Genomic DNA, 23,419 nt, shown 5'->3' on the forward strand with positions numbered 1-23,419 from the left:
TGTTGTTGTGTTTAATGTTGTCCCAGAGGTCTCTTAGGCTGTCTTCATTTCTTTTCATTCTTTTTTCTTTATTCTGTTCCGCAGCAGTGAATCCCTCCATTCTGTCTTCCAGGTCACTTATCCATTCTTCTGCCTCAGTTATTCTGCTATTGATTCCTTCTAGTGTATTTTTCACTAAAGTTATTGTATTGTTCATCTTTGTTTGTTTGTTCTTTAATTCTTCTAGATCTTTGTTGAACATTTCTTGCCTCTTCTCGATCTTTGCCTCCATTCTTTTTCCGAGGTCCTGGATCATCTTCACTATCATTATTCTGAGTTCTTTTTCTGGAATGTTGTCTATCTCCACTTTATTTAGTTCTTTTTCTGGGGTTTTGGACATAGCCCTCTGCCTTTTCATCTTTTCTGTCTTTCTGTGAATGTGGTTTTTGTTCCACAGGCTGCAGGATTGTAGTTCTTCTTGCTTCTGCTGTCTGCCCTCTGGTTGATGAGGCTTGTGCAAGTTTCCTGATGGGAGGGACTGGTGGTGGGTAGAGCTGACTGTTGCTCTGGTGGGCAGAGCTCAGCAAAACTTTAATCTGCCTGACTGCTGATGGGTGTGGCTGGGTTCCCTCCCTGTTTGTTGTTTGGCCTGAGGCAACCCAACACTGCAGCCTACCTGGGCTCTTTGGTGGGGCTAATGGCAGACTCTGGGAGGGCTCATGCCAAGGAGTACTTCCCAACCTTCCGCTGCTAGTGTCCTTGTTCCCACGGTGAGCCACAGCCACCACCCACCTCTGCAGGAGACCCTCCAACACTAGCAGGTAGGTCTGGTTCAGTCTCCCCTGGGGTCACTGCTCCTTCTCCTGGGTCCCGATATGCACACTACTTTGTGTGTGCCCTCCAAGAGTGGAGTCTCTGTTTCCCCCAGTCCTGTCGAAGTCCTGCAATCAAATCCTGCTAGCCTTCAAAGTCTGATTCTCTAGGAATTCCTCCTCCCATTGGTGGATCCGCAGGTTGGGCAGCCTGACGTGGGGTCAGAACCTTCACTCCAGTGGGTGGACTTCTGTGGCATAAGTGTTCGCCAGTCTGTGAGTCACCCACCAGCAGTTATGGGATTTGATTTTTTTGCGATTGCGCTCCTCCTGCCATCTCATTGTGGCTTCTCCTTTGTCTTTGGATGTGGGGTATCTTTTTTGGTGAGTTGCAGTGTCTTCCTGTTGATGATTGTCCAGCAGCTAGTTGTGATTCTGGTGTTCTCGCAAGAGGGAGTGAGAGCACATCCTTCTACTCTGCCATATTGGTTCAGGGCCCCTGTGATCCCTGTTCTTGTGTACTAAAACAAATGTTTCTTACATGTGTACTTGGCACAGTTGTTTCATTAACTGAGCAGACAGAAGACTGAATAGAGTATGTGGGAGGAAGAGAATGAGCATTCGGGGAATAGAACAGTTCCGATAGTGGGTCAGTGTATTTAATCCTACTTTGCCCAAATTAGCACTGGGTGAATTTCTAGGTTAGGCATTTTGCATATACACATGGATCTGCTTTTACTGATTTGTTGTCTACTCTCTCCACTATTTTCTCAGCCTCACAGCTCTACCACTTCATGACTTCTGGTTGTTGTCTTTCCTCTCCGTGGGTGCCTAGGCTGCAGGACTGTAGCTCCCTGCCTTCAGTGTGTCTCCCCTTCAAACTCTCTAGGAGGAGAGAGGCTCCAATTAGTTCATTAATCAGTAGTTAATACTTCACACCCCAGGTGACATGAATTCTCCTTTAAGGCCATATTACGTGCCTGGGGCTCCCCTCATGTCTAGCCTGTGAACTTGCTCCCAGACCCTGGTTTGGTCAGAGTCATCATTATTTTTCTTCCATTATAAAAGATCATTTGGAAAATATAGAATAATATAAAGGCAAAATAAAAATAATGTCTAAGATTTCTGTACCTTTTCAGTCATGTTTGTATTTATATTGTATACAGAAGAAACCTTGGAAGTCACACAGTACCACATCCAGCAATTCCCCTAAGCTCCCTGATCATAGAGTATGTGGCTCTGATCATCGAGCTCCATGGTCATAGATCACATGGCCACAGAATACTGTGTTTAGGAAACTTTGTCAGGAAAATAACACCTACCTAAACAGTGTTTACTAGATTAGTTACATTTTAAGGAAAATATTACTGTAGAAGATATCATCAACAACTACCTGTCATTTTAAGCTGGTTATCTCTTTTTTTGTTAATGATTTAGAAGTTAGAAGTTACATCTGTAATATCAAGGTTTGCAAAAGCAAATTGAATGAGTGATAGGTGAGATCAAGACACTCAAAATACATTTTTAGGAAAGAACACTTTTCCAGTTTGAGGGCTACTGGTTTCATTTGTGTGTGTGTTGAATCTACTATGAGCAAATAATGTGTATTATATTTCCAATCAAATACAGTTCTGTCAGGTATTCAAATTTTGCTCCTGCCTGGGTCCTAGAAATATGATAAATGTGAAGAATTTTGATTATCATTTTGCTTCCTCCATTCCTTGGATATGAAAGCACTTGACTCTGGACTATGGCCCTTCACCTAAGGCCTAACATTTTCTTCTTTATTTTTGCTGTTTTCCTCTTCTTACTTTCCTTTCCTGTTTTTACCTGTATTTTTTTTTTTTTCTGCCCCTGTTGCTTGTCTTTTAGCTTTGATGGAGTGGGAAAGAAGTGAAGGCAGTATGCATGAAGTAGAACTGAAAGAATAGCAAGGAATAATGATTTTATATATATTTTATTTACCTGTTTTTAAAAGCACTTGCCTAACTGGAGCTTACCATTAGCTTGGTAGATCAGAATTGACTAAATGGTTCTGTATTTTTTAAAGGCTCAGAAATACTATTGTTTACATTCATGTTTCTTTATACTTTATTTTCTCCATCATTTCCAGATCAATAAGAACCATTAAAAAACTCCACAATAACGTCTTTTCATTTTCTATTCATTCTTTCATCATTTTCAGATCAATCATAACCATTTAAAAACTCCGCAATAACCAACAGCTGTGGGTAATGAACATTTATTATATCAAAACAGTTTAAAGAATCTTATTTAGATCTTCCTTTGTATTTTCTCCCTGCTGCAATCATAGTACTTCTAATATACATTGGTTAAAAACCTTTTGGCGCCATCAAGTGGAATTAGGTGGAGAGTGCCTCTGAACATGTTAACTTTTAGTTGACTGGAATAATTGCAGGCAATGATTCGTAGTGGCAAATTGCAGAAATTTTCAATCATAGAAAACATTTTTAGGGAAAAACATGGAAATTGAGTGGAGTATAAATATAATGCTAATATTTTAAGTATCCTTGAATTAATGTCAACAAATCATTGGGCCAGATGGTGGAGATAGAAGAAAAATAAGGTTGTCCTGGTCTAGTGGGGACTCAGATATGTGTTTATGCTAGTATTTACAAGTATAAGTAGGGAATAAGGAGCCAGCACAAGCAGAGTGACTAATTTCTCTGTGTACATGTGTAAATTTGAGAGTTAAAAAAATGTCTTTGCAGAAGAGGGAACACCTGAGGAGTATTTAAGGTGGTAGAAAGTGGGGTAGGGGCTGGGGCTGGGAGAAGTTACTGGTCGGAGGAAACAGCACTAATTTAGGAGCACAGAATCTATTATGGAAACTTTTATGTGTGCATGAAATGATTGTGCTTATCTTGATAATAAAACTGTGATTTGGTTGGTTAATAAATAGTATTTATTAATTTAATTTGCTTTCTAATAATTTTCCTTTTTGCACGCATTTACAAGCTGCTGAGCTTTAAGACTCTAACACTTGTGGGTTTTGTTTGTTTTACAGTTGGGTTAGGAAATGAGAACCAAAAGAAGCCGTCCACGTTATAGAATAGAACTTGGGCTGGATGGAACCCTAATTTTCAGCGTTTCTTCTGTCAGCCATTTGTGGTTTTTCTTTTATTTTTTTCTTTACCTTTCTCATAAAACTTAAAGAAAAAATCCAAAATGTTAATTGAATTAGTTTTTCTACCTTTCCACGTATTAGTTTATTTGATGTGTAGGTACATTTCTTGATAGACCAATTTCTCTTGCATGAGAGTAGAGTGAAGAATCTGAAATAAAAAAGAGAGAGGGTCTGAGATTATGTTGTACCAAGACTGTCTACCATCCTGGAGGAGGGATATGCTTGGCAGAATTCCAGACTGCAGTTTTAGAATGAAGCACTGAGGAATTCTATAAAGATAGATAACATTTCAGTAAACCACTTAATCATCAGTTCAAAAATGTTTTTTTTTTTTAATAATCCTGTTACATGTAGTAGCAGAACTATCTTTGTTTTTCAAATTCCAGAGATTTGAATCAGTATTGAATGGTTGAAACTTTTTTCATATAAAAACATTACTTTACCCTTTCTCTGCACTTGTAAGAGGAAATACTTGGAGCTTTAAAGTAGTAGATTAATAAACTTCCTTTTTCAAATTTACCTGGAATAAATGGATGTTCTTGCAATTACCAAGCTATTCTCTTCCCCTTGAGACCACATCACACAGACAAGAATATGTTCATCACCTTCTATATCAGAAATCAGCAAAGGCATAATATAGTAAGGCATTTCTCTATTGAAAAAAATACAGTTTGCCATAATTCTATACAAGGAATACCAGGTAACTATCAAAATGATGACATGAAAGATTTTCACAATACATTATTAAGAGAAAACCTTGGATTATAAAGTAGTATATTTAGTATAGAGATATATTGGAAGGCAAATGAATATTATAAAATGTATACATAGCAAATATCTGGAGCACCATTTATCAAATGGTTAACAAGACACAAGGTAGTGGAATTGCAGGTGATCTTTCTGTTGTTTGTTTGGCTTCTGTTTCTAATTTTTCTGCAGTGATCTTGTGCCACATTTATAATTAGAGGCATTTGTATTCCTGGATGATTTCTTAAGTGTAATGTGGCATTTCCTTCAGCTGCCAGTTGTAAAATGCGTGTTGTCAGTTATCTTGTCTTTTGTGGTGATGGTTTTGTATAAGATGACCCTCCTCTATGAGGAGTAGCATGCATGTTTTTTGAGATAGCCTGTGGAGTTAGTTGGTGGTCATGAAGCAAAGCTGTAGTTTTGAACTCAGCAGTGTTCTCACCAACTGAGTTAATTGAGTAAGTAATTTTCTTAAACATCTGCTATCCCAATTACATTTTCATAACAACAACAACAACAACAATAAAACCCAAAACAACAAAGACAAAAACAAACACTCCAGCTCTTGAAGTGGTAATATATTGTATACTAGATTTCAGGGTATATGTAGTTACTTCTTATTTTTCTTCTTAGTGAAATCCTAGAAATGATGTGGGAAAGAACAACCACAAATGGCTCAGTTATTCCCATGACTCCTTAAACAGTTAGAAAAGCTCATAGAGGTTAGTTTGCAGCTACCTTTAATGGTATCCTCTGAGTAATTTCAATGAAATGAAATGAAAATTGATGAATTATTGTCTGACCCAGGAAGAAAGAAATACAATTTATTTTTCAGGCAACAATAGACATATTCATCCAGAAGATCTGAAAGCAGTGAAAAGAGGGCACTGATAATTTCAATATGGGAAATACATACATGAATATAATTATTACTATATTGGTAATATCCCTATTATTTTTTGTTCCATTTTTATTATTGTTATTGTTATTACTGGTCCTCCAACCTTTTTGTCTGGATGAGTCACTTTAACTTCCTAAAGTTAAGACCTAGAGTTCATGGAGTAATAGATTGGAGAGAGTGGAGAGGAGGGAGAGGGCAGATATGCTGACTGAACATCTGAAGCTAAGGCAGCAGGGGGAAGGGGCAGTGATGACAGTCAATTCCTTGCAACTCCTTGACTTAAGGTGTTGGGGAAGGGAGGAGTGGCAATGGTGACTGGGCCATCTACCATATAGTGCTTTGAGATTTATTGTAGAGTCCTACTGGTTGGGGATCCCACATTAAATTAACAAATTTGTACTGCATATTGATTGACCTACCAACATTTGTTTACTTATTGTTTTCTTTGTAAATTTCAGATCAATCGAGCTCCAAGCTTTGGAACTGATCAGAAAATAGACTATGATGTAAAAAGGGGAGTGCTGCTAAATGCACTGAAGCTACTAAATATCAGGTAAAGTGTTTCCTCCATCTTCTGGAATTTTTTTCACCATATTTGGCATAGAACAATCATTTGTAAGTGGAATTGTCTTGTAATTTTAGTATTTTGTATTGTGAATTTCTTGATTCCATTCTTCAAACCCATTTAGCTTTCTTCTTTTTAAATATCTTTTCCTCTTCTCCTGAACTCAGCTTCTCCTTCTCCCCATATTATTTGAACCTACAGTAAATATGCTTAAATTGCATTGTTGGTATAATACAGACTATGGGGTGGAATTGGAGAATACCTTAGGAAACCTTCTGGACTGTTTTCCTCACCTCACAAGAAAAAACTAAAGCACAAAGGTCACTCAGGGAGTTAAAAAACCTCAAAAATGCATTTCCAACCTTTCTGTCCAAAGGTCTTTCCACTGTATCATGCTGCCTGGGTAAACAGAGAAGAAAAGAGAAGCAGTTAAGTGAGAGTTAACCTTCCCATTGAACAGCATTAACAGGATTTCCTTCGTTTTTAAGGCTGAATAATATTCCATCTTATATATACCACATTTTTTATCCATCCATTGCAGAACATTTAGGTTGTTTCCATGTCTTAGATGTTGTGCATAATGCTGCAGTGAACATGGGAATGTGGGTATCTTTAGATCATATACCCACAGGGTATCTGTTGAATCCTGGTTCAACAGGATCAGTCAAATCCTGATTTCAACTTCTTTAAATATATACCCAGAACTGGGATTGCTGCATCAATAGAATATTATTAGTTTGGTTGAAGCATACATAATCATGAATGTCAAATGTTTGAAATCTTATTATGTGGTAAGCTTTGGCTCATTATGAAAAAAATTGTTAGAAGTTTAACTGAACTGCTTAATGAGGTAGTGAGTTGTCTGCTATTATAAGTGTTCAAATAGCATTTAGGATCACATCTTGGGTCACAAATCAAGCCTCAGTAAATTTAAGAAAATTGAAATCATATCAAGCATCTTTTCTGACCACAACATATGATATTAGAAATGAATTACAGGGGAAAACCAGTAAAAAACACAAACATGTGGAGGCTAAACAATTCGTTACTAAATAACCAAGAGATCACGTAAGAAGTCAAATAGGAAATCAAAAAATACCTAGAGACAAATGACAATGAAAACACGATGATCCAAAACCTATGGGATGCAGCAAAAGCAGTTCTAAGAGTGAAATTTATAGCTATACAAACCTACCTTAAGAAATAAGAAAAATCTCAAGTAAACAATGTAACCTTACACCTAAAGGAACTAGAGAAAGAAGAACAAACAAAACCCAAAATTAGCAGAGGGAAAGAAATCGTAAAGACCGGAGCAGAAATAAATGAAATAGGAACAAAGAAAACAATAGCAAAGATCAATAAAACTAAAATCTGGTTCTTTGAGAAGATAAACAAAACTGATAAACTATTAGCCAGACTCATGAAGAAAAAGAAGGAGAGGACTCAAATCAATAAAATTAGAAATGGAAAGGAGAAGTTACAACAGACACCGCAGAAATAAAAGCATCCTAAGAGACTACTACAAGCAACTCTGTGCCAATAAAATGGACAACGTGGAAGAAATGGACAAATTCTTAGAAAGATATAACCTTCCAAGGCTGAACCAGGAAGAAACAGAAAATATGAACAGACCAATCACAAGTAATGAAATTGAAACTGTGATTAAAAATCTTCCAACAAACAAAAGTCCAGGACCAGATGGCTTCACAGGTGAATTCTACCAAACATTTAGAGAAGAGCTAAAACCCATCCTTCTCAAACTCTTCCAAAAAACTGGGGAGGAAGGAACACTCCCGAACTCATTCTCTGAGGCCACCATCACCCTGGTACCAAAACCAAAGATACTACAAAAAAAGAAAATTACAGACCAATATCACTGATGAATTTAGATGCAAAAATCCTCAACAAAATACTAGCAAACAGGGGCTTCCCTGGTGGCGCAGTGGTTGAGTCCGCCTGCCAATGCAGGGGATGCAGGTTTGTGCCCCGGTCTGGGAGGATCCCACATGCCGTGGAGCAGCTGGACCCTTGAGCCACGGCTGCTGAGCCTGCGCATCCGGAGCCTGTGCTCCGCAACGGGAGAGGCCACAACAGTGAGAGGCCCGCATACCGCAAAAAAAAAAAAAAAAAAATACTAGCAAACGGAATCCAACAACACATTAAAAGGATCATACAACATGATCAAGTGAGATTTATCCCAGGGACGCGAGGATTCTTCAATATATGCAAATCAATCAATGTGATACACCATATTAACAAATTGAAGAATAAAAACCATATGATCATCTCAATAGATGCAGAAAAAGCTTTTGACAAAATTCAACACCATTTATGATAAAAATTCTCCAGAAAGTGGGCATACAGGGAACCTACCTCAACATAATAAAGGCCATATACGACAAACCCACAGCAAACATCATTCTCAGTGGTGAAACACTGAAAGCATTTCCTCTAAGATCAGGAACAAGACAAGGATGTCCACTCTCGCCACTATTATTCAACATAGTTTTGGAAGTCCTAGCCACGGCAATCAGAGAAGAAAAAGAAATAAAAGGAATCCAAATTGGAAAAGAAGAAGTAAAACTGTCACTGTTTGCAGATGACATGATACTATACATAGAGAATCCTAAAGATGCCACCAGAAAGCTACTAGAGCTAATCAGTGAATTTGGTAAAGTTGCAGGATACAAAACTAATGTACAGAAATCTCTTGTATTCCTATACACTAATGATGAAAAATCTGAAAGAGAAATTATGGAAAGACTCCCATTTACCATTGCAACAAAAAGAATAAAATACCTAGGAATAAACCTACCTAGGGAGACAAAAGACCTGTATGCAGAACACTGTAAGACACTGATGAAAGAAATTAAAGATGATACCAACAGATGGAGAGATATACCATGTTCTTGGATTGGAAGAATCAAAATTGTGAAAATGACTATACTACCCAAAGCAATCTACAGATTCAATGCAATCCCTTCAAATTACCAATGGCATTTTTTACGGAACTAGAACAAAGCATCTTAAAATTTGTATGGAGAAACAAAAGACCCCAAATAGCCAAAGCAGTATTGAAGGAAAAAAACAGAGCAGGAGGAATCAGACTCCCTGACTTCAGACTATACTACAAAGCTATAGTAATCAAGACAATATGGTACTGGCACAAAAGCAGAAACATAGATCAATGGAACCAGATAGAAAGCCCAGAGGTAAACCCACACACCTGTGGTCAACTAATCTATGTCAAAGGAGGCAAAGATATACAATGGAGAAAAGACAGTCTCTTCAATAAGTGGTGCTGGGAAAACTGGGCAGCTACATGTAAAAGACTGTAATTAGAACACTCCCTAACACCATACACAAAAATAAACTCAAAATGGATTAGAGACCTAAATGTAAGACCGGACACTATAAAACCCTTAGAGGAAAACTTTGGAAGAACACTCTTTGACATAAATCACAGCAAGATCTGTTTTGATCCACCTCCTAGAGTAATGGAAGTAAAAACAAAAATAAACAAATGGGACCTAATGAAACTTCAAAGCTTTTGCACAGCAAAGGAAACCATAAACAAGATGAAAAGACAACCCTCAGAATGGGAGAAAATATTTGCAAATGAAGCAACAGACAAAGGATTAATCTCCAAAACATATAAACAGCTCATGCAGCTTAATATTAAAGAAACAAACAACCCAATCCAAAAATGGGCAGAAGACCTAAATAGACATTTCTGCCAAGAAGACATACAGATGGCCAAGAAGCACATGAAAAGCTGGTCGACATCACTAATTATTAGAGAAATGCAAATCAAAACTACGATGAGGTATCACCTCACACCAGTTAGAATGGGCATCATCAGAAAATCTACAAACAACAAATGCTGGAGAGGGTGTGGAGAAAAGGGAACCCTCTTGCACTGTTGGTGGGAATGTAAATTGATACAGCCACTATGGAGAACAGTATGGAGGTTTCTTAAAAACCTAAAAATAGAATTTACCATATGATCCAGCAATCCCACTACTGGGCATATACCCAGAGAAAACCATGATTCAAAAAGACACATGCACCCCAGTGTTTATTGCAGCACTATTTACAATAGCCAGGTCATGGAAGCAACCTAAATGCCCATTGACAGACGATTGGATAAAGAAGATGTGGTACATATATACAATGGAATATTACTCAGCTATAAAAGGAATGAAATTTAGTCTTTTCTTGAGACGTGGATGCATCTAAAGACTGTCATACAGAGTGAAGTACGTCAGAAAGAGAAGAACAAATATCGTATATTAACGCATGTATGTGGAACCTAGAAAAATGGTACAGATGAACCGGTTTGTAGGGCAGAAGTTGAGACACAGATGTAGAGAACAAATGTATGGACACCAAGGGGGGAAAACCGCGGTGGGGTGGGGATGGTGGTGTGCTGAATTGGGCAATTGGGATTGATATGTATACACTGATGTGTATAAAATTGATGACTAATAATAACCTGCAGTATAAAAAACAAACCAAACGAAAAGAAACAACTAATACTAAACTTTCATTGGGTTATTTGTATGGAAATATGTTAATATAAATGTTTCATACATTACATGAAATTTCTAAAAATCTTATACGTTCTAATATAATGTTATAAGTCATAATTCTAGTTATTACTTTAAACTGTATATCTCAGAAATAACTAAATTTCCTTGTCAATTGCATTATTATGAACTTTCATCAAATCTTTAACCGTGGTCATTTTTAAGTCTTTTGTCATTTACAGACAGTTCTGGGTGTATTCTGATGCTTTTGCAAAAATGTTCTTATAAAAGGGTTTCATCTTCAAGGAATTCATGGATAAGACTCTGACAAGTACAGGTTTCTGGTAACTGACTATACTGCTGAACTGAATGAATAAGCATTTTCAGAACTCTAATGGAAAACTGATGAATTCATAAAAGTGCTAACAAAAGATCAAGATAAAAAAAATAATTACATGGGACTGAGTGAACTGATGAGGATGATTATAATTTTTGTGACTTTCTGTTTGAATAAAAAAAAATCCCTCAAGAACTCAGAGGCAAAAAATATACAAATGAATTTTCACTGCAAAGTAAAGGAGCTGTTACAGTGGAGGATTACTGGACTGAATGTCAATATTGTGACATAGTATGAGTGTGTTTCATGTTTGGCAATTGCAATCATTGTTGCTTTCGTTGTGGTCATCCATTTACAATGCTTGGTGTCAGTTTATTTATCTCTTGTAAAAATAAAATACAGTGTGTGTGTGTGAAAAAAAAAACAAAAAACAAATAGCATTTAAGGTATTAGATTAAAGGACCTCTGAGGTCATTTAAGCTCAGGAATTTTATGATCTCAATTGGTTCTAATTGTCATTTCAGGAACTCTAAAAGAGTTGTGGGATACTTCCAAGCAATTTATTTATTTGAAATGTTTTCAAGCATTTAGCAGATGCCTGATTGAGAAGTAGATTTATGTGGAAGGCATTATTAAAAAAAGATTGACGTGTAAACTTGTTCAGAAATTTTCATATGGCCCCTTCTTTTGTATGATCAAATTATGATTTGCCTAAACTCTACTGATATTTCAATTATTCTAAAGGAAATGAGGAGAAAGGAAAGAAATGTAGAATGGGAAAATTTTATTTAGCTTATACAAGTGTATCAAGTATTTTAGATTATTTAAGCAATATGCCTATACATTTTTTTGGCATCTATATTGTTTAAGTAGTTCTGTCAAATGTATGACTTCCGCTTAATTTCTTAGACTCCTTTTCAAGTTTAGGGACTTCTCATTTCTCTCCTTGGCTATTTTATTGGATTCCTTCCTTCCTTCAGCACTTACCTTCACCCCGTTTTGCAGTGTCCACTCTGTTGCTCTGCAAATCACTTTACAAGTGTTTATTGAGTGCCCGCTACTATAGGGGTAGGTGCTGGGAGTTCAAAGTCTCGGTTTCTGGCTTGGATGACTTATTTGACAGTATACCATTTATTTAGATAGAGCTTTAAGGCAAGAAACAGGCTTAGAAGTGATGGGAGAAGGTAGAAATGAGAGATAATTCAGTCTTAAACATGTTGATTTTGAAGTGCTTTGAGACACCCAGGCAGAATTGTTAAGTGGGAGATTTGATATACAGGGCTCCAGGGGATAGAGACATCTATGTGATTGAAATCTGTGTATAGATTGCTGTTGAATCCAGTGGATGAGAACATACAGTTGGAGTGTATATATTGAGAAGTAAAGTGGGGTAAGGGCAGAGCCTGAGTGATGCCAACATTTAAAGAGATATTTATAAACTCTAATATTCTGCTCAGATTGTTTCCACACTATCAGATAAAGTTTAAACATTGCCTACAAAGTGTTTTTGATCTTTAGACACAAGACTTTTTTTGATCTGGCCCTTGCATATCTCGCCAATCTGATCACTTTTTGTTCTTCTCTTTTCCCTGACTTAGAATTAATTTTTCTAAGAACTCTCGTGCGATGCTGTTTCACATATTCATGGTTTTGCGTGTATTCTTATTTAAATTTTCTCTTAGCTTTGTTCCTCTGGTGAATGTTGATTCATTTTTAAAAATCGTGGTAAAATATACTTAAACTTTACTATTGTAACCATTTTTAAGTCTGCAACTCAGTGGCAATAGGTACATTCACATTATTATGCAACCATTACCACCATCCTTCTCTGAACCTTTCTTCATTGTGTAAAACTGAAATTCTGTACCCATTAAACAACTCCCCATTTCCACCTGCCACAAGCCCCTGGCAGCCACCATTCCACTTTCTGTCTTTATGAATTTTCCTAGGTACCTCATATAAGTATAATCATACAGTATTTGTTCTTTTGCGACTGTCTTATTTCACTTAGCATAATGTCTTCAGGGTACATCCATGTTGTAGCATGTGTCATAATTTCCTTCCCTTTTAAGGCCAAATAATATTCCATTGCATGCATATACCACATTTTTTGTCAACTAATCCTTAAATACCTAGCACAGGCCTGACTTCCTATTTGAAGCTTTTGCTGAGGCAAAGTGGTTTACTTCCTCCCTTGTGCCATCACCCTACCTACTATCACTTTTTAAAATAGCATCCATTGTACTCTATGTATTTATTCACATGCCATTGCTGACACTTGAGGGCAATGTCTCTGTCTATTCATCTTTGTATTTCCAGGGCCATATCTAGGACTAGCGTATAGTGAGTACTAAAAAAAAATTAGGTTGGAAGACAAGGGTAGGGGAAGGACATTTCATTCCAAGGTAACTCCTTGTGGTAAGATAAGGAAGTGAGGCAAGCACAGGATGTTCATAGAACTTCCAGGGATTCCATATTACAGGAGCTTGAGTGTGCGAAGCCAGCTGATTAGAAAGAGAAATCCCTTGTATGGAATCACAGAGTAATGAGTAGTGGAAAGAGCTCCAGAAACTATAAACAAAACTCCTTAGGACAGTGTGTGGATACAGCTGAATGGAAAAATGCTGATTACAATGCTAAGTGAATGGAGATCCTGTGGTCTCTGGTTAAATTTTTATTGTGGACTAAGAGTCATTAGTGCTGTTTTATACCTATATTTATAGGAATCCAAGCAGAGTTTTTAGAATGGCAGTATTTCTCAAGGCCAGAATATGGGAGCAGTCGTCTAGAGAAAATGTCTGGGTGTGACTGGCTTTTCTTTGTTTCTCAGTGTGTCCAAAGGACTTTGTGAGCTTATTTCTGTTACTCTTCTTTATAGGTATGTTCTTGAGCTGTGTGTGTGTCAGTGTCCTTGTCTGTGAGTGCCGTGTTTGCTGTGAAGGTGCATATAGCTCTATGTTCATTTCTTCCACAGCATTCTCATAATATTCTCAATCCTTTTTTTTTAATTCTCCCTTCCTCTTTTCTGTCATTTCATTTTTCCTTCCTCTCTTACATTTTTTTTTCTTACCAACTGTTTGGTCTTTGTTCTTCTTTTCTCTCCTCTCCTTCCTTTAAATTGTATGGTAAATAGAAATGATTGTTCTACGTAAAATGGAATATCAAAAAAATTAAAAGTTAAGAGCTACCTAAACCACATTTCCCCTTTCCCTAAACAAAGGAAACTCATCCAGATTTAGTATTTACCATTGGAAAAATGATATTCTCAATCATCCAGTCACTAAAATCAATCTTGTTGCCATCTCAAGTTCAGCCCTTTTTGTTACTCCTCACATCTAACTAATAATAATAATTAATCACCAAAGTCATTCATTCTTCCTCTAAAATAACCCTTTGAATCTTTCCTTATTTTCTAATCTGACTGCTGCTTCCCTGGTCCAGGCTGTCATATTTTATATTTGCTAATGAAATAGCATTCCATTTGTTTTAATTTGTTTGGGCTGCTATAACAAAATACCATAGACTTAATAGGTTATAAAAAACAGAGATTTATTTCTCATGGTTCTGTAGGCTGGTGGTCCAAGATTAGGGTGCCAGTGTGGTTGAGTGTGGCCTGCTTCTGGGTCACATACTTCTTATTGTATCATCACATGGCAGAAGGGTCTAGGGAGCCCTCTGGAGTCTCTTTTATAAGGACACTAATCCCTTTCAAGGAGGTTCCACCCTCATGGCCTAATCACCTCCCAGAGGCCCCACGTACTAATATCATCACCTTTGGGAGTTAATATTTCAACATATGGGTTTTGGGGGGGGCACAAACATTCAGACCATAGACTATCTTAACAGCCTGCTTCTTTTCTCATCCACTTCTAAGCCACTGTACATATTGCCAAGGGATACTCTTTTTTTTTTTTTTTTGATTTTGATTTACTTATTTTTATACAGCAGGTTCCTATTAGTTATCAGTTTTACACATATTAGTGTATATATGTCAATCCCAATCGCCCAATTCATCCCACCACCATCCACCCCCACTTTCCCCGCTTGGTGTCCATACGTTTGTTCTCTCTCTACATCTGTGTCTTTATTTCTGCCTTGCAAACTGGTTCATCTGTACCATTTTTCTACATTCCACATATATGTGTTAATATATGATATTTGTTTTTCTCTTTCTGACTTAGTCTCTAGGTCCATCCACATCTCTACAAATGACCCAATTTTGTTCCTTTTTATGGCTGAGTAATATTCCATTGTATAAATGTACCACATCTTCTTTATCCATTCGTCTGTCAATGGGCATTTAAGTTGCTTCCATGACCTGGCTATTGTAAATAGCGCTGCAATGAACATTGTGATATATGACTCTTTTTGAATTATGGGTTCCTCTGGTTATATGCCCAGTAGTGGGGTTGCTGGGTCATATGGTAATTCTTTTTTTAGCTGTTTAAGGAACCTCCATGCTGTTATTCATAGTGGCTGTATCAATTTACATTCCCACCAACAGTGCAAGAGGGTTCCCTTTTCTCCACACCCTCTCCAGCATTTGTTGTTTATAGATTTTCTGACGATGCCCATTCTAACTGGTGTGAGGTGATACCTCATTGTAGTTTTGCAATTACATTTCTCTAATAATTAGTGATGTTGAGCAGCTTTTCATGTGGCTCTTGGCCATCTGTATGTGTTCTCTGCAGAAATGTCTATTTAGGTCTTCTGCCCATTTTTGGATTGGGTTGTTTGTTTTTTTAATAATGAGCTGCATGAGCTCTTTATATATTTTGGAGATTAATCCTTTGTCCGCTGATTCGTTTGCAAATATTTTCTCCCATTCTGAGGGTTGTCTTTTTGTCTTGTTTATGGTTTCCTTTGCTGTGCAAAAGCTTTTAAGTTTCATTAGGTCCCATTTGTTTATTTTTGGGTTTATTTCCATTTCTTTAGGAGATGGGTCAAAAAAGATCTTCCTGTGATTTATGTCATAGTGTTCTGCCTATGTTTTTCTCTAAGAGTTTTGTAGTGTCCGGTCTTACAGTTAGGTCTTTAATCCATTTTGAGTTTATTTTTGTGGATGGTGTCAGGGAGTGTTCTGATATCATTCTTTTACATGTAGCTGTCCTGTTTTCTCAGCATGATTTATTAAAGAGACTGTCTTTTCTCCATTGTATATCTTTGGCTCCTTTGTCATAGATTAGTTGACCATAGGTACGTGGGTTTATCTCTGGGCTTTCTATCCTGTTCCGTTGATCTATATTTCTGTTTTTGTGTCAGTACCATATTGTCTTGATTACTGTAGTTTTGTAGTATAGTCTGAAGTCAGGGAGTCTGATTCCTCCAGCTCTGTTTTTTTCCCTCAAAGTTGCTTTGGCTCTTCAGGGTCTGTTGCATCTCCATACAAATTGTAAGACATTTTTGTTCTAGTCCTGTAAAAAGTGCCATGGGTAATTTGATAGGGATTGTATTGAATCTGTAGATTGCTTTGTGTAGCATAGTCAGTTTCACAATAATGATTTTTCCAATCCAAGAATATGGCCTTTATAATGTTGAGGTAGTTTCCCTCTATACCCACTTTCTGGAGAGTTTTTACCATAAATGGGTGATGAATTTTGTCAAAAGCTTTTTCTGCATCTGTTGAGATTATCATAGGGTTTTTATTCTTCCGTTTTTTAATATGGTATATCACATTGATTGATTTGCATATATTGAAGAATCCTTGCATCCCTGGGATAAATCCCACTTGCTTATGGTGTATGGTCCTTTTAATGTGCTGTTGGATTCTGATTGCTAGTATTTTGTTGAGGATTTTTGCATCTATATTCATCAGTGATATTGGTCTGTAATTTTCTTTTTTTGTAGTATCTTTGTCTGGTTTTGGTGTCAGGGTGATGGTGGCCTCGTAGAATGAGTTTGGGAGTGTTCCATCCTCTGCAGTTTTTTGGAAGAGTTTGAGAAGGATGGGTGTCAGCTCTTCTCTAAATGTTTGATAGAATTCACCTGTGAAGCCATCTGGTCCTGGACTTTTGTTTGTTGGAAGATTTTAAATCACGGTTTCAATTTCAGTGCTTGTGATTGGTCTGTTCATATTTTTCCTTTCTTCCTGGTTCATTTTCAAAGGTTGTGCTTTTCTAAGAATTTGTCCATTTCTTCCAAGTTGTCCATTTTATTGGCGAAGAGTTGCTTGTAGTAGTCTCTTATGATGCTTTGTTTTTCCGTGGTGTCTGTTGTAACTTCTCTTTTTTCATTTCTAATCCTATTGATTTGAGTCCTCTCCCTCTTTTTCTTGATAAGTCTGGCTAAAGGTTTATCAATTTGTTTATCTTCTCAAAGAACCAGCTTTTAGTTTTATTGATCTTTGCTATTGTTTTCTTTGTTTCTATTTCAGTGTTTTCTTCTCTGATCTTTATGATTTTTTTCCTTCTACTAACTTTGGGTTTTATTTGTTCTTCTTTCTCTCGTTCCTTTAGGTGTAAGGTTAGATAGTTTATTTGAGATTTTTCTTGTTTCCTGAGGTAGGATTGTATTGCTATAAACTTCCCTCTTAGGACTGTTTTTCCTGCATCCCATAGGTTTGGGTTGTCGTGTCTCCATTGTCATTTGTTTCTAGGTATTTTTTGATTTCCTCTTTGATTTCTTCAGTGATCTCTTGGTTATTTAGTAACATATTGTGTAGCCTCCATGTGTTTGTGTTTTTTACGTTTTTTTCCCCCTGTAATTTATTTCTAATCTCATAGCATTGTGGTCAGAAAAGATGCTTGATATGATTTCAATTTTTCTTAAATTTACTGAGGCTTGATTTGTGACCCAATATATGATCTATCTTGGACAATATTCCGTGCACACGTGGGACAAAAGTGTAGTCTGCTGTTTTTGGATGGAATGTCCTATAAATATCAAATCTATCTGGTCTATTGTTTCATTTAAAGCTTGTGTTTCCTTATTAATTTTCTGTCTGGATGATATGTTCTTTGGTGAGGTGTTCAAGTCCCCCACTATTACTGTTTTACTGTCGATTTCCTCTTTTATAGCTGTTAGCAGTTGCCTTATGTATCGAGGTGCTCCTACGTTGGGTGCATATATATTTATAATTATTATATCTTCTTCTTGGATTGATCCCTTGATCATTATGTAGTATCCTTCCTTGTCTCTTGTAACATTCTTTGTTTTAAAATCTATTTTATCTGATATTAGTATTGCTACTCCAGCTTTCTTTTGATTTCCATTTGCATGGAGTATCTTTTTCTGTCCCCTCACTTTCAGTCTGTATGTGTCCCTAGGTCTGAAGTGGGTCTCTTGTCGACAGCATATATATGGGTCTTGTTTTTATAACCATTCAGTGAGCCTGTATCTTTTGGTTGGAGCATTTAATCCATTCACATTTAAGGTAATTATCGATATGTATGTTCCTGTGACCATTTTCTTAATTGTTTTGGGTTTATTTTTGTAGGTCCTTCTCTTCTCTTGTGTTTCCCACTTAGAGAAGTTCCTTTAGCATTTGTTGTAGACCTGGTTTGGTAGTGCTGAATTCTCTTAGCTTTTGCTTGTCTGTAAAGCTTTTGATTTCTCCATTGAATCTGAACGAGATCGTCACCAGGTAGAGTAATCTTGGTTTTAGGTTCTTCCCTTTCATCACTTTAAATACATCATGCCACTCCCTTCTGGCTTGTAGAGTTTCTGCTGAGAAATCAGCTCTTAACCTTATGGGAGTTCCGTGGTATGTTGTTTGTCATTTTTCCCTTGTTACTTTTAATAATTTTTCTTTGTCTTTAATTTTTGTCAATTTGCTTACTCTTTGTCTCAGTGTGTTTCTCCTTGGGGTTATCCTGCCTGGAATTCTCTGCACTTCCTGGACCTGGGTGGCTATTTCCTTTCCCATGTTAGGAAGTTTTCGACTATAATCTCTGCCAGTATTTTCTTGGGTCCTTTCCCTCTCTCTTCTCCTTCTGGGACCCCTCTAATGTGAATGTTGGTGTTTTTAATGTTGTCCCGGAGGTCTCTTAGGCTGTCTTCATTTAATTCTTGTTTCTTTATTCTGTTCCACAGCAGTGAATTCCACCATTCTGGCTTCCAGGTCACTTATCCGTTCTTCGGCCTCAGTTATTCTGCTATTGATTCCTTGTAGTGTATTTTTCATTTCATTTATTGTATTGTTCATCTCTGTTTGTTTGTTCTTTAATTCTTCTAGGTGTTTGTTCTTTACTTCTTCTAGGTCTTTGTTGAACATTTCTTTCCTCTTCTTGATCTTTGCCTCCATTGTTTTTCCAAGGTCCTGGATCATCTTCACTATCATTATTCTGAATTCTTTTCCTGGAAGATTGCCTATCTCCACTTCATATGGTTATTTTTCTGGGGTTTTGTCTTGTTCCTTCATCTGGTACATAGTCCTCTGCCTTTTCTTTTTGTCTATCTTTCTGTGAATGTGGTTTTCGTTCCACAGCCTGCAGGATTGTGGTTCTTCTTGCTTCTGCTGCCAAGGCATAACATTTAAAACCTGCAAATATAATTATTCTCTTCTCCTTTTAAAACTCACTCTCTCCTCTCCCCCATTGCCTAAAGTTCAATTTGAGAGTCAGTAACCTAGTATTAAAGCTAGAAGGCTTTAATTAGCTGAGTTTCCTGCATTCACTGATAGCTCCAGACATACTAAATGACTTACAATTTTCTGGACGTGTTTATTCCTTTTCTCAAATTATTCCTTCTATCCTGTTCACTTGTTGAACTCCTGCCACTCAAACCGTAATGTTGTTATGAAAGATAATAGATCAGTTTCCTAATACCCTTGCAAGTTCAAGTTGTGAGGTGGTGCATACTTGAGGCAAAAGAACACTCTCTATTATCTAGGGCCTTGGCCCAGTATTTTCAGTGCAATCCCTTATTGAATAGAATGGGACCTCCTGTAAACTTAGGTGTGTCTTTTACCTCTCCACACTAGAAGCTGGCCAGATGGCCTCCTTGTACCCTTTCCTTTGCTTTACACCTTCATCTGGGCCCTACCAGACTAATGACATTGCAAGGCATGGAAATATAAGCTCAAGAATAAGAACTCTATTTTTTCCTATGGCTGAGGGAAAAATTGGCTTTTCCTTTTCTTTTTTGCCTTTTTCTTTTTTCACCCTGTTCCTGCTAGATCTTTAAGATTGGTATATAATAGTGTAAGTCAGAGGGAGAGAGAAGAGACCTCAGGCTTATCTGATCGTACCAGCTACATGGGAGGGAAGAGAGAGAAAACAAGTTCAGAGGAAAGCACTCTTACAACAGGAATTTTCCAATAAAAATCAGACAGCTATGATTAAATTTGCATCACTGGGCAAAAATGAGAAGGACTATGCCGATGCTTTCAATTCAGTAATGATTGTTAGGCTGAGATTTCAATCTGAATTGAAAATATGCTGAAGGGTGGTCAGTATAAGTAAGAATGCTTAAATATAAAGGGCATTGGTTGAAGGAAGAGTAAGGAAACAACATTTATTAAGGACCTATTAATGTTACCCCAAGTTAATCTTTATAAGAACTCTAGGAGGGAAATGATATTGTTAGCATTTAATGTATGGGAAAACAGACCCCGCAGTTAATTGACCTAAGGTTGTATTGCTAGTAAGTTGCTATACTGTCTCCATTTTATCTTGTTACCTTCAGAACGTCTATTTACTGTATGGAGATCCATATTTGATGAATGACTAGGTGAATATAACATATGTGAATATATAAATTTAATAAAAACTGATTCTTATCTCCACTGGGTCCCCTCTTCTGCTGATTCTCACAGGGATAAGGTTAGAGCTTATTTGAATTCTTGAATATGGTCTTGTGTTCTATATTTTAGGACCAGTGATAAAAGGAGAAACTTGGCTAAACAAAAAGCTGAGGCTCAAAGGAGACTTTATGGTCAAAATTCAATCAAAAGGCTTTTACCGGGTTCCTCAGACTCAGAACAGCAGAGACATCAGTTGGAGAGGCGGAAAGAAGAGTTGGTATGAAAAATTTAACAATGTACCTGCAATTTGAATTGCATAATTCATTTGTCAGGTTTTATTTGTAAAATTTCTTCATTTCTAGAAGGAGAGACTTGCTCAGGTACGGAAGCAGATCTCGAAAGAAGAACATGAAAATCGACACATGGGGAATTACAGGTAACTGTGCTTTTGTTTTTTAATAGATTGAAGAAGTGAAGTGTCAAAACAGAAGTGCCTGCATTTTTTAACTTTTAAGCTTATCTTAAGCGCTGTTTATTTCATTCTGAGAAAGTGCTTTTTGTTTAATTTATTTCCAGAAAGAAAAGATAGTTAGCAAGTAGATGGTTCAGACTTGGAGAGAGCTCCTGGGGTGGTTTGTGTGAAGTCTTTTCAGGCTGATGTAATCATATGACCTTATTTAATTATAATACACTATTTTGAAAAAGTCAGGTTTCAGGTCTCTTAGTATTCTTTCTGTCAGTTCAGAGTGGTTGCTGTACTTTGTTTTACTTTTATTTATTTATTACTATTTTTTTTTTTTTGCGGTACACGGGCCTCTCACTATTGTGGCCTCTCCCGTTGCGGAGCACAGGCTCCGGACATGCAGGCTCAGCGGCCATGGCTCACGGGCCCAGGTGCTCCGCAGCATGTGGGATCTTCCCGGACCGGGGCACGAACCCACGTCCCCTGTGTCGGCAGGTGGACGCTAAACCACCGCCCCACCAGGGAAGCCCCTGTACTTTGTTTTAAGTTCAAATATATCAGGAACCAGGCAAATAATGAAAATGTTTGGAGGAGGCAGGTATGAGACAATAGAAAGGGGTTTGGACTGTACAGAACTGGACCTCCTCCACAGTATCACCTTTGACAGGAGAAAAGGGGATCCCCTAAGCTCTTTGTGTTCTTGGAAAGACAGCCCCTCCTCCCAAGCTTTGATACTGACTCAGCAGAATTAGGAGGATTTGACATCATAGAGCTTCCCGCACTCCTGGTAAGATGTTCTTTCCGGCCTTAACACTATCAACAGTGATGATGAGAACACATTCCTCTCACCCTACGTCTACCTAATTCTCTCCACCAGAGAGACAAATTCCACCACCCCTCAAAAGATCATTAGGATTAATCCCTACATTCTGGTATACATCAATAATCACACTGAGTCTAAAACTTCTCAAATTATCCCTCATCACCTAAACTCTCTCCAGTAAAGTTCTATATTTCTCAATATGCCCAATTGTGATTCTTCTTCAACCACCTCCCCTTGACCAAACCTTTATACTGTGCCTTCTGGAACTGCATTGTTTAATGATAATTTTCTAGATAAACTTCAATTTGTATTGGTAACAAATGAAAATTTATGGATTTCTTGTAACTATATTCACCTTTATTTCTAGCACCTAGTAAAGTGACTGACAGAGTAGATGGTCAAGAATTATCTATGTAGTTGACCTTAACTCTTGTGCTATGATAGCTTTTTTTAAACAAGCTGGTTTATCTGATTTTATTGTAGGCGAATTTATCCTCCTGAAGATAAAACACTACTTGAAAAGTATGAAAATTTGTTGGCTGTTGCCTTTCAGACCTTCCTTTCAGGAAGAGCAGCTTCATTCCAGCGAGAGATGAATAATCCTTTGAAAAAGATGAAGGTAAAGGAATGAATGTTTATAAAGAAAAAAAAGAATGAAGCCACACAATATGTCTTTATAAACAACCCATCTTAATTCCACATATAAAAACATTTTACTTTTAAGATGCACTTTCCTTCCATTTTAACAGTTGGTAATGTTTCATAACCAACCAAATGATTTCATAAATAAGATGTTTTTTAACAAGACAAGTTAAGCAGTAGAAAATGTTGATATTATGTTGTAATCTATTTTAATAAATGTTTTATTACAGTTATTTATACATAACTGAATAAAAAAATAGATTGAAATAACCTAGTGGTTTGTGATGTTCTCATTGTTTGAGAATGAGATATGAGTTACATAGTTAACAATATAGTTAACTATGTAACTATATTGCTACATAGTTAGATTGTAACTAACGTTATACAATAATTTTTTCCTGATACTGCATAGACCTGGCATATGAGAAGTAATTGAAACACACACACAGAGTAATCTATTTGCCTTACTAAAAGGTCTGTTAGTTATCTTTTGCAGTATAATAAGCCATTGCATTTATTTGCTCATTATTCCACAGTCTTGGCTGGGCTTAGTTGAGTGGTTCTTCTGCTGAGCTAGCTTGGAGTGAATCATATATTTGCATTTATCAACTCAACTGGGGAAGGAAATCCAAGAAGGCTTCACTTCTGTGTCTGGTGCATCAGATGAGATAGCTGGAACATCTGGGGAGCAGGCTGGGTGTCTCTTTCTCTCTACATGACCATGTAAGGAGGGTAACTGGATCTCTTAATACGATAGCTCAGGGTTCCAAAATGGAGCATTTCAAGAGGAC

At 37.1% G+C, this 23,419-nt stretch overlaps 1 protein-coding gene across 12 annotated transcripts in view; it reads left to right on the forward strand.

The window, feature by feature from the left end:
• Nucleotides 1-23,419, forward strand: part of TTLL7 (tubulin tyrosine ligase like 7) — a 157,441-nt gene that overhangs the window by 86,735 nt on the left and 47,287 nt on the right. For all 12 annotated transcript variants that reach the window (XR_007476958.1, XR_007476954.1, XR_004484267.2 and 9 more), the window contains 4 exons: nucleotides 6,046-6,140; nucleotides 20,830-20,977; nucleotides 21,063-21,136; nucleotides 22,470-22,605. Coding sequence is in view for 9 of the 12 variants with exons in the window: in XM_004262947.4 (XP_004262995.1) it covers nucleotides 6,046-6,140; nucleotides 20,830-20,977; nucleotides 21,063-21,136; nucleotides 22,470-22,605 (453 nt within the window). In the remaining 3 variants the exon portion in view is untranslated. The remainder of the gene's footprint in view (nucleotides 1-6,045; nucleotides 6,141-20,829; nucleotides 20,978-21,062; nucleotides 21,137-22,469; nucleotides 22,606-23,419) is intronic.

This window comes from Orcinus orca, chromosome 1 (assembly GCF_937001465.1).
Source record: "Orcinus orca chromosome 1, mOrcOrc1.1, whole genome shotgun sequence".
Lineage (NCBI taxonomy): Eukaryota > Metazoa > Chordata > Mammalia > Artiodactyla > Delphinidae > Orcinus > Orcinus orca.